Genomic DNA, 11410 nt, shown 5'->3' with positions numbered 1-11410 from the left:
CAATCAGTTGTCTGCATACCGTTCCCTTTGGGCACCAAAAGCAAAATACAGCTTCTTCATTACAGCCTGTTGGGAGAGGTTTAAGCAACATTACAATGTCAATGTGTCTCCTACTTTTATCTTCTCTCTCTTGTGTGTATATCTCCACTGAGTATTTGTTTGCATAATTTTGGAACTCTGTCTAAATTTTCTAAACGTTGGTTCATTTTTTTTTTTTTTTTTTTTTTTTTTTTAGTTAAAGAAATTTTCTAAACGTTGCTTCTGCGGTGTGGTTATTTTTCTTAAAATCAAAATTGTCTATGTGTATGGTCGGATAAATTTAACTAATTTTATGTGAGTTGTGACTTATTTATCGTGATTTGTGACATAAAGAATATTAACAATAAAATGATAATAATGACGATAACCTTCACTTACATAAATTCGTCATAGTTGTCCAACATGACTTTTGACTCTAACAAATCATTATCCTATTGAAAATGATTTTTAATTATCAAAGAATGAATAATAGGTGATGAAAATTCATTCATACATTAAGTTACAATCTTAAAGTTATTTGATTGTCATATGTTTCCTTACCTATGTACATATTATGAAATACATGTACATACTATATACATATGTTTCTTAACCATCTACGGATCGATGAACATTTTAGTGTGTGTCATTATATATATATAAGTTGCAATCTCATGACAATTTGCAAGGAATTTCAATAATTTGACCTTATGAAAGAAACCTTCCCGGATGTTTCTTAGTGCGAAGTTCTCCAAGTAGTCCTTATGTTCACAAAAGAGTACATTCATCCCTGAAGATATCAGGGAAATGAAAATGAGAGTTTATATTGAGCTTATATTTTCTTCCAATTTTCTAAGTTTATATTTTTATATTATTATTGTTGTAATAGTATTTATATTCATGGGTATTATTTTGCGATCAAGTTGTATTTATTTATTTAATTATTTATTTTTGTTTGTCTAAATTTAATTACAATTTGGATATATTAAATTTTATTTCACTATGGTTTTCAAATCAAGTTTTATTTTTTTTGTTTGTCTAAATTTAATTACAATTTGGGTATATTGAATTTTATTCACTTATTGTTTTCTAAAAATGAAGAATAAAGTTTTCATTATTTACTGAAAAGAACACTAACGAAGTGGCATAAGTTGTACCCTTCAAATCAGGTGCCTTTGTATCACCTGTAATGTGCCTTTGTATGCATTGATTGAGACCAGCGCAGAAATTGTCTCCATAAAGACGTATAGTGGTTATCTGAACAGAGTGTGAATCAGAATTGGGACCACGGTTTTCAGTAGGCTTAGAAGAGACTTCAGATGAGACTTCAGACATCGTGAGAAGCTAGGGTTTCGATTTGAGAGAAAAAAGAAAAAGAATAAGTCCTGCTAATTTTTTTTTTTTCTTTTTCCAGAATGCAGAAAAGAGTCAGAAACCATCTAAACAATAAGGAATTAGGAGAGAATTGTTTTACTGAAATGGTATTTCATTGATTTTGAGAATGATATACACGTACACAACTTATAGGCTATACAAGACATTAAAAAAGGAACATAATAACTATACAACTAATATTCCTTATTTACAAAATTGACTAGGCCTATATTTAAACATTAAATACAGCTAGGCAATCCCTAGAGATCAGCAATAAATCTCAGCCGAATATTCTCCTTTCCAACAGCAATAATCACACCAAACCTGTGGTTTGTCATCGGCAGCCACTAAGGCAGAGCTTTGAATAGCAACACCGGTCCTTTCTTGCCTAGCATCACATTCCTTCGACTTTCCTCTCTCCTTGCCTCCGAAAAGACGTCACCAATTGAGGGAAGGGACTGTCTTCCAATAATTCTCTCCCTTCATCAAATTCAATGTTGAGGCCAGCAAGAAATTTAAAAATCCGATTGTCCTCCGCAATTTTCTTGTGATGATGGCTATCTTCCACAGATTTTCATTCATAGGTATTGAATAGATCGAGATCTTGCCACACTTGTTTTAGAGAGTTGAAATACTTGGTGACACTATCCTCTCCTTGACGCATTTCACCAAGTTTGAGAGTCAACTAAAAAAATTTGAGATTGATTACCCAAATCCGAATACATCTGGTTCACATTCTCCTAAAGCTCTTGTACCGTTGGATAGCACATATAGTTAGAGCTAATATCCTCTTCCATGAAATTCACAAGCCATGTCATGACCATAGAATTTTCAGCATCCCAAGTCGCATAGGCTGGATCATCTTCTATAGGGGCTGTTTTTTCACCATTCAACCGAATGTACATGCGAACCGATTGAGACCATCGTAAAAAATTATCACCATTCAAGCGGATAGTGGTAGTTTGAACAGAGTGAGACTCGGAGTTGATTCCATTACCTTTTGATGAGTTTGCAGTAGAGGAGGATGGTGCTACAACAGACTCAATTGAAACATCAGACATGGTGTTACAGTCGAGCCAAAGAATAGGAAACAAAAGAGAGATACAGAAGAGGGAAAGAAGGAGTCAGCAAGCAATTGCTGGCTCTGATACAATAAAAACAGAGAGAATAGTTTGGGAATGATTTTCTTATATATTAATTCTTTTCTGACTTGCACGGATTCCTACTTATAGGAATTACAAGAAATCTAAACTAGGAAAAGATTAACTAATTAAGGAAAAGAATAACTAATTAGCTTACCTAACAAAGATACATTCCTAATTTATAATCATTGACTAATCACTGCCTAATTTATAATTAATTTACAGCTATTCAATCTTGGTAATTACTGTCAAATATCTTTTTGAGTTTCCAGCAGATTTTTCTGCATAATTTGAACTTACAAAGAATAATTGATGATTCAAAATTTTATTTCTCAGATTAGCGGGAAATGGCTATCAAATCTCTTTTGTTCCTTTAGAGACCTTTTAAATAGGATTAACTAGGAAGCTGCAACACTAAAATGGTATGCACTTAGTCTATTTTGTGTTTTAGTCAAAGGTGTTGACCATATGGCAACCTTATTACTGTTTATCAAATTATGATTTGATGAAGTAAGATGAAAATAACATTACTCAGAAGGTTCTGTTTTTGAATATTTTTGATTGAGTCACTGGTTAGCGTGCATTGCTCTATGATATTGATCATGTTTCTCACTTGGTCCTTATGCAGTTGCTTGGCCTGGGAATGAAGGGATCGTAATGCATTGTTGTTGCTGTTGATCTTGCACACTCTAAATGGACCTACAGACTATTTATTCTTGACACAAATTGGGCTGAAATTCAATTGTATTAAAATCACAATGAAATTACATTGATATATACACTTTAGAGTATCTAAATTAGGAAACTCTAAAACTAGGAAACTGTCTAATCCTAAAGATATTGACCAAAAACTAATTTCCTAAAATCAGGGATTACAATGACTAAAATATTACAAATCCTCCTAGCTAATTACAGTTATACACACGGTTTCATTAGCTAATTACAGCTATACACACACGGTTTCCTTATTTATAGAACTGAATTTTCCACACTCCCCTCAAGCTGGTGAATGGATATCATCCATTCCAAGCTTGATTGTTAGTCTCTAAAAATATGTCCCAGACAATCCTTTGGTGAGTATGTCTGCAAGTTGATCGCTAGTGGAAATGAATGGAGTGCATATTAGGCCACTGTCAAGCTTCTCCTTTATAAAGTGCCTGTCAATTTCAATGTGCTTCGTATAGTCGTGTTACACTGGATTATGTTCAATATTGATGGCTGATTTATTGTTACAATAAAGCTTCATTGGACCTTCCCACTTGACTCTTAGATCTTCTAAGACAATTTTTAGCCATAATAATTTGCAAATCCCTAGTGTCATTGCTCTAAACTCGACTTCTGTACTGGATCTTGCCACAACATTCTGTTTTTCACTCCTCCAAGTCACAAGGTTGCCTCGTAGAAAAGTGCAATAACCCGAGGTAGATCTCCTGTCAATTAAAGACCCTGCAAAATCTGCATCAGTGTAGGCTTTAAGAATTAGCTCCTTCCCCTTCTTAAATAGAATTCCTTTGCCCGGTGTGCCTTTCAAGTACTGTAGGATTCGATACATACCCCTAAAATGTGACTCTTTGGGATTGTGCATGAATTGACTTACAACATTAACTACATAGGCTATGTCTGGTCTAGTGTGTGACAAGTAGATAAGCCTTCCCACACGTCTCTGATAGGAGCCTTTATTTACTGCCGTGTCTTCCAGAGTATCTCCAAGCCTGTGGTTGAACTCTATAGGCGTCTCTGCTAGTCTGCAACCTAACTTGCCTGTTTCCGTCAACAAATCTGTTACATATTTTTGCTGAGATATGAAAATTCCTTCCCAAGAATGTACTACCTCAATGCCGAGAAAATACTTTTGTTTGCCGAGCTTTTTGATTTTAAATTCTTTCACTAAACACTTTTTTAAATTCTCCATTCCTTCCAAATCATCACCTATCACTATAATGTCGTCTATATAGACTAACAATGCAGTCACTCCCCCTGAAGCCGAGTGCTTTACAAACAAGGTGTGATCGCCTTGGCTCTGTTTGTATCCTATATCGAGCATTACCTTGACAAACCTTCTAAACTAAGCTCTTGGAGACTGTTTTAATCCGTACAACGCCTTTCTTAACCTGCATACCACCTGTCCTGTATTCAAACCAAACCCCATTGGAACTTCCATATAAACCTCCTCCTTGAGATCACCATGTAAAAAGGCATTTTTGACATCGAATTACTATAATTTCCAGTCCAGATTAGCAGTCAATGACAACAACATTAACGGTGTTCATCTTCACAACAAGAGCAAATGTCTCAAGATAATCTATTCCATACGTTTGGGTATAGCCTTTAGCAACCAACCTTGCTTTGTACCTCTCTAACGAACCATCTGACTTGTATTTCATCGTGAATATCTACATCCCACCGGTTTCTTCCCTCTTGGCAATTTCACCAAGTCCCATGTCTTGTTCTCTCAAGTGCTTCCATTTCGACCTTCATGGCATTCTTCCAATTCTCATTACCTAATGCCTCGGATATGGTTTTGGGAATGGAGATTGTGTTTAGGCTTGTAAGAAAGGCTTTGTGGTAATGGGACAGATTCTTGTTTGACATGAATAAGTACAGATGGTGTTTAGTGCATGCTCCAGTTTTCTTTCTAATAGCATGGGAATATCATAATCACTTTGATCAAGAACTTCAGTGACACCATATTCATTAGAAATAGGTTCAGTAATTACCTCGCTAAGTCCAAGAGGAGGGGTTGATTTAGGTGATTGAACCTGCACAGATTGAGTGATTGGTGCCCTTCTTCTTGAAAAAACCAGCAGTGGACGAGTAGAGTCTTGTATGGATTCGGACTGAATGTTTGGCTCAGGCTGGACTAGCTCAGGTTGATCAATAGGAACGGACTGAGTGTCAACGGGAACGGACTGAGTGTTTGGCTGGACAACAGAGACAGGAACCGAGGAAGAGGATAATCGAAAATCAAGAAGAAAAATATTCTTGTCCTTATCTTCCGTGAATGAGATCTCCCCTTGAAGATAAGGACAAGTAAAGTAATGATCTTCTTCAGCAAAAATGACATCAGCTCACACATAGAATTTTGTTGTGGGATGATGATAGCATTTGTACCCCTTTTAAGTGGAAGAATAGCCAATAAAGACGTATTTGATAGCCCGTGGATAAAGTTTTCCCCTATTTTGAGAATACACATGGACAAAAGCAACACAACCGAATATTTTGGGAACAAGACTACTTGAAGCATTGAAAATAGGAAAGAATTTCGTTAGAATTTGCATAGGACTTTTAAAAACAAGAACCTTTGTAGGCAATCTGTTTATCATATGAGTAGTAGTTAAAACCACTTCTCCCCAATATTGCTTAGGAACATTTTTTTGAAACAAGAATGCTCTTGTAATAGCTAAAATGTGACCATTCTTTCGTTCAGCCACACCATTTTGTTAGGGTGTGTTAGCACAAGAACATTAATGTATTATACCCTTTTCTCGGATATATGGTGAGAGAAACTGATTAAAATAGTCTTTAGCATTGTTAGAACGAAATCTTTTTATTTCAATACCAAATTGTGTTTTGACAATGTTGTAAAAAATAGGAAAGACAGAGCTCATATCAGATTTATTTTTTACAAGAAAGATCTAAGATACACGAGTGCAATCATCAATGAAAGAAACGAACCACCGAGCCCCAGAAATGTTACGAATAGTGGACGGTCCCCAAATGTCACTATGAATAAGAGTAAATGGAACAAATGTTCTTTTATCGCTTATTCGGAAAAAAACACGTTTGTGCTTTGCAAGTTCACAGACATCACAGTGAAAATTTTCTAACATCTAATCTTTTGAACAATAAAGGAAACATAATTTTAAGGACTCTAAATGATTGGTGACCAAGACGGAGGTGTTGAAGCCAAATCTTATCTTTATTGGATTTAAAAGACTCTGAAAGAAATGATAATTGTGAGGAATTCGCAACACTAACTTGACCACTGGGTTCTTCAAGATAGTAAAGACCATCTCTTTCTCTAGCATGTCCAATCATCCTCCTCGTGCCTTGTTCTTGAAATACACAACGAAAGGGATAAAACACCACACTGCAATTAGAATCTTTAGTGAGCTTGTGGATTGACAAGGATATGAGATAAATTTTTATGAGGAGTGGGTCATGTGATCTATAGCTCCTGAGTACTCAGGAGCTTGTGGTGGATATATCCGAGACTTTAAAAGCATGAGCAGAGGAAGATATATACCTGAAAACGCCAAAGTGCAAGTACCTGTTGTAGATGGTTTCTCCAAAGATCCCAGCAGATTCTTCAATTTCTCAATTTTCTCTCTATCGAACTCAATAGATGATTCTTGAGATTTACCTTCTCTAGCCTATTGTATATTTGCCATATACGCCTGCCCTGTCCGTTTGGCTGTCCACCTTTTGTTGTCCAATTTTTGTTTGCTGTCTTCGGTGTGTCGTAGATTTTTCAACATTTGTCCCTAGTATGGCGGGACTTTTTGCAATATGTGCACCATAGGGAATCTTTATTGACTGGCCTTATAAAATCTGCCCGCTTGTTGTCTTTATTAGATGGCTGCTTCGGGCCAAAGTTCCTTACATTTGCAGCTTTTGTAACCAAGGCCAAACTATCCACTGGGTTATTCTCAATCATAACTCCTCTTATTCCTTCCTCAGCACGAACAATTGCAATTGTTTCATTAAGTGATGGCAGATCTTCCTTTCCAAGTATTTGGACTCTTATTGCATCAAATTCAATGTTCAGTCCTACAAGAAAATCATAAATTCGGTCTTTTTCGACAAACCTCTTAAGGAGGGCTGCATCCTCGCTGCATTTCATTTGAATGCACTGGTAATGATCCATCTCTTGCTATAAGCTCTGCAACAGATTGGAGTACTCTATGATTGATCGACTTCTTTGCTTGGTGGATGAAATCTTGGTCTTGATTTCATAGATTTGTGGAGCATCCCAGACTTTAGAGTAAGTCTGTTTCACGGCCTCCCATATTTCTTTGGATGTGTTAAGAAGCATACATGTATCACCAATTTCTGGCAACATAGAGTTCCATAAGCAGGACATTACCATTAAGTCTTGTTCATCCCAAGCATCAAATTTGGGATCCCCTTTGTTAGGCCTGGTACCGAGTAAGTGACTCAGTTTGCCTCTTCCCTTCAAGAGCGTGCGAACGAGTTGAGACCACTTTAGATAGTTCTTTCTGTTCAACCTGTACGTTGCCTGGATGTTCTGCAATTCCCCAGTTGGAGTCGAGTTGCTGCCTTCAGTCAAAGGAACCTCCGAGGTAGTTGTGGCCGGTGTTGCTGTTGTCAGCTGTTTTTGACATGGTCTTTTGGTAAAAGGGTTATAGTCTTGAGGGGTGATAGTGTGGGGTTGGAGATTGATAATAATCTGTCTAGCGATATGAGAGTTCGCAAGACCAGAAATACAATTCCCAGAATTGAGCCTACGGCTCTGATACCATTACACAAATTGGACTAAAATTCAGTTGTATTAAAATCACAATGAAATTACACTTATATATAGAACCGAATTTTCCACATTTCTCGTGGATGATTTGTTATAAAGTTATTGTCAGCCTCTTCTCTATATACATATCCTTTCCATTTCTTTATTGATTCTTGCATACTGTACATTGCAAATTTCCTTTGCTTGAGGATTAAATCTCCATTAAATTACACAGGCTCACGGTGGCTTTCATTTTCATTCTGAAACCTTATCCTAGTGACCTCGAAAGCATCTAAACTATGGGTTACTAGGGGTTACCATTATCCTGCTATTGAGGATTTTATTATTGCTTTAGTTGTTACATTTGCACTTTTGCTTTTAGCTTGAAGAAACGTACTCTATTCAATAAATTATGTATGTATTTTGTGCGCTCTTATGCCAAAATATATGACAAGGATAACCCTTGAAGCATGAAAAAACTTCTAAACTTCAACCAAATAAGATCAGAATATGAAGCTTGCTTATGTCATTAACACCAAACAATGCTTTAATTTTATTAAATTTGATGCATTTTGGAGAGATCTTCCAATTATAAAAATACCTAGTTGAGAAGACGTCATGTTACTGTGAGTTTCGGTCAAAGTAAATCATTTTAGACATGTTAGGGATGGGGCTTCTAATAATTTTATCACTAGGGGTGTCATAAATGCTTAGGGATTAAACAAAGAAAATATTTTATGGTTCTAAGATGCTATTTTATCTTACCTTGAAGAAACTACCTACTGAGTTGTTGAAGTTAGCTAATGAAATTCTTATGATGTTACCCTCTAGATACCAGATTATTGATCCTGCAAACTTCTTGTTCTCAAAAAAGGAAAAGAGAAGGAAAAAAAAAAAAAAAAAAAAAAAAAAAAAGTGAAAAATATATAAAATGTTCTCTTTTCTTTTCCATATTTTTGATAATGAGAGACATTTCTTGCTAGAAAGCTCACAGAGAATATGCCGTCCAACCCCAATTAAAAAGTATCAGCAACAACTAAGGCATGCAAAAAGGATGTTAATTATAACAGAAAATGATGGTTAATTTATGGATTATATACTTCACTTTGGATTATATGCTTAATTTCTGGATTATAATTCTTATTCTACAAATGTGGCCAACATTTTCTTGTGCCCATTCCAAAACTTGATTCATTATTGAAAGTTTTTTTTTTTCTCTCTTGGTACTCACACACACATGCCTCCATTATTGAATGTTTTGTTTATTTTATACTTCACTTTAGAGTTCTTGTCTTAGTTTTCATGAATGTACCCAAAATTTATAACTCAAGGTAGCTCATCCAAGCTAATCAGATTTTGGCTTTTTTAAAGCATGATACTTAGTTTAGTAGGGTTATTTTGGCTAAAATAGATACATATGTTATTGCAGTTCTCGTAATAGTATTATATACCGAATAATGATGGTGACCAATGATGGATGAAAATGTAATCAAAATTTGACAGAGTTTGCAGATTTCTTTCCAATGCACCCAGGATAGGCAGATCTCAGTTTCATAAAAGTAGTTAGTTGCATTTGTTTTTTACTGGAACAACTCAATGCAAGCCTTGTCAATCTGAACTTTGAACTCTTTCTCACAATTCTCCTGATGTAACTCTATGTATTACTCACTGTTTGGCTCCATGTTAACTTGTATTTTCTCTCTTATGTTTGTTTGTCTTTGCAGTGTAAGCATCAATTAGCAGTAAGACCTGCTGCATCAGTAGGAGCGTGTATTTGGACAAAAGCTACTGTGGTGGTTGTTTTACTCGTTTCAGTTTTTGTTTGTGAAAAGCAGGATGCGAGATATCCATTTCATTCATTCTTGCACCAAATCACCATTAGATGGTATATGCTACTTAGCTAGTTAGAGAATATTCACACTTTGCTTATAATTTGGTTTGGGGCCAAGATATGTTTTGTAACTATGCTATGGTTCATGATAATTGTCGTCTGCCTACTTGGTGTTGAACTTCTAGCATTCCTTCAAGGCTTAAAGGGCTGTAAACAAGCCGAGCCAAGCCGAGTAATGTGTGCATCGTGTATTCGAGCTCTCGAGCTCTGCTCGGCTTGGCTCGGCTATTTTTGACTAGCCGAGCTCGATTGCTCATTAATTAATATATATATATTTGGTACTTCGCATCTAACAGATCTGAAACCAAAACAAAACAAAAGTTTGAGAGAAATAGATTTGAAGCAATAAAGAGAATAAAGTTTGAGAGAAAAAGAGATAAATTTGGTCGAAAATTAAACTTACCAGAGTTGATTTTGATGGAAGAACACAGAGTTTTTGGGAGGGACAGAAATGTGACCGGAAAAATGGTCTGTTGGTGGCCATTGAAGTGGCGTGAGGAGTGCTGCTGCGTTGCGTATAGGGATGGCAACGGGGCGGGTTTGGAACGGGTTTCCCTAAATCCCGCCCCGCCCCTTTTTATTTTTGTCAAGTCCATGCCCGCCCCGAGACCCGCGACGGGTTGAATTTTCATATCCAACCCCGCCCCGTTAGGAAATACTGTGCCCCCGTGCCCGCCCCACTAACAAATTTTTTTCTCCCACTTTTTGGAACTTAAACTCCTGCTATTTAAATGTGCAAAGCCTAGGAATGACACAACATAAATAAAATTATGTATTCTAACAAAAATAAAAAAAATAACATGCACATAACATAATTCAAAGAACATAATAAACAAAAATAAAAATTTAATACAACCAAATCACAAGAAATTCTAAGCTCCAACTTCCACCATAACCAAAACAAAAGCAAATTTAATACCAAGTTTACATCCCAAATTAGGATTGTAAGAGATGGGTTGGGTAAGCCGCTAAAATAACTTATTAATATATATATATATATATATATATATATATATATATATATATATATATATATATTAAATATAGTTATATGCGGGGCGGGGCGGGGCGGGGCGGGGCGGGGCCCCTAGGATATGTATATTGAACCCTTACCCGCCCCGTGACCCTCGACGGGTACAAAATTTGTATCCATGTCCGCCCCAACGGTATAATAAGTGTTCCCATATCCGTTATTAACGGGGCGGGGCCCCGGCAGGGCGGTAAAAATTGACATCCCTAGTTGCGTACGGACAGGCAGGAATGAATGAAAGGAAGGAAAGTTAGGGTTGGTTAGATGCACACTTACATATGATGGGCTTGGTCATCTTGGGTTCAACTTAAATGAGGTTTGTTTAGTAATAAAAACAAAATTGTTTGGGTTGGGTTTTGTTTCCTTACGGGTACAAAATTGTTTGGGTTGAGGATTTTTTATTTTTTTAATTTTTTTTTTTTACAATAAACTCAAACACCTCATACATTTACTTCACTCTTTTGGAGATTTGAACATTCACCGTCCAC

General features: G+C 36.1%; 1 protein-coding gene across 1 annotated transcript; it reads right to left on the bottom strand.

Annotated features, from left to right (window-relative positions):
• Positions 1 to 3723: 3723 nt before the first annotated feature.
• LOC132278263 (uncharacterized mitochondrial protein AtMg00810-like) lies at positions 3724 to 4578 on the bottom strand. Its single transcript, XM_059780068.1, has one exon. The coding sequence runs from the start codon at positions 4576 to 4578 to the stop codon at positions 3724 to 3726; it is 855 nt and encodes a 284-aa protein (XP_059636051.1).
• Positions 4579 to 11410: the final 6832 nt, after the last annotated feature.

Source organism: Cornus florida, unplaced genomic scaffold, assembly GCF_030987335.1.
Source record: "Cornus florida cultivar Cherokee Brave unplaced genomic scaffold, ASM3098733v1 CherokeeBrave_3.0.0_Hap2_Chr01, whole genome shotgun sequence".
NCBI lineage: Eukaryota > Viridiplantae > Streptophyta > Magnoliopsida > Cornales > Cornaceae > Cornus > Cornus florida.
Note: the sequence above shows the minus strand (reverse complement) of the source record. Positions and strands in the feature narration are given on the sequence as shown.

Coding starts and splice junctions, on each gene's coding strand:
- LOC132278263 (XM_059780068.1), bottom strand. CDS start 4,578: ATGCTCGATATAGGATACAAACAGAGCCAAGGCGATCACACCTTGTTT.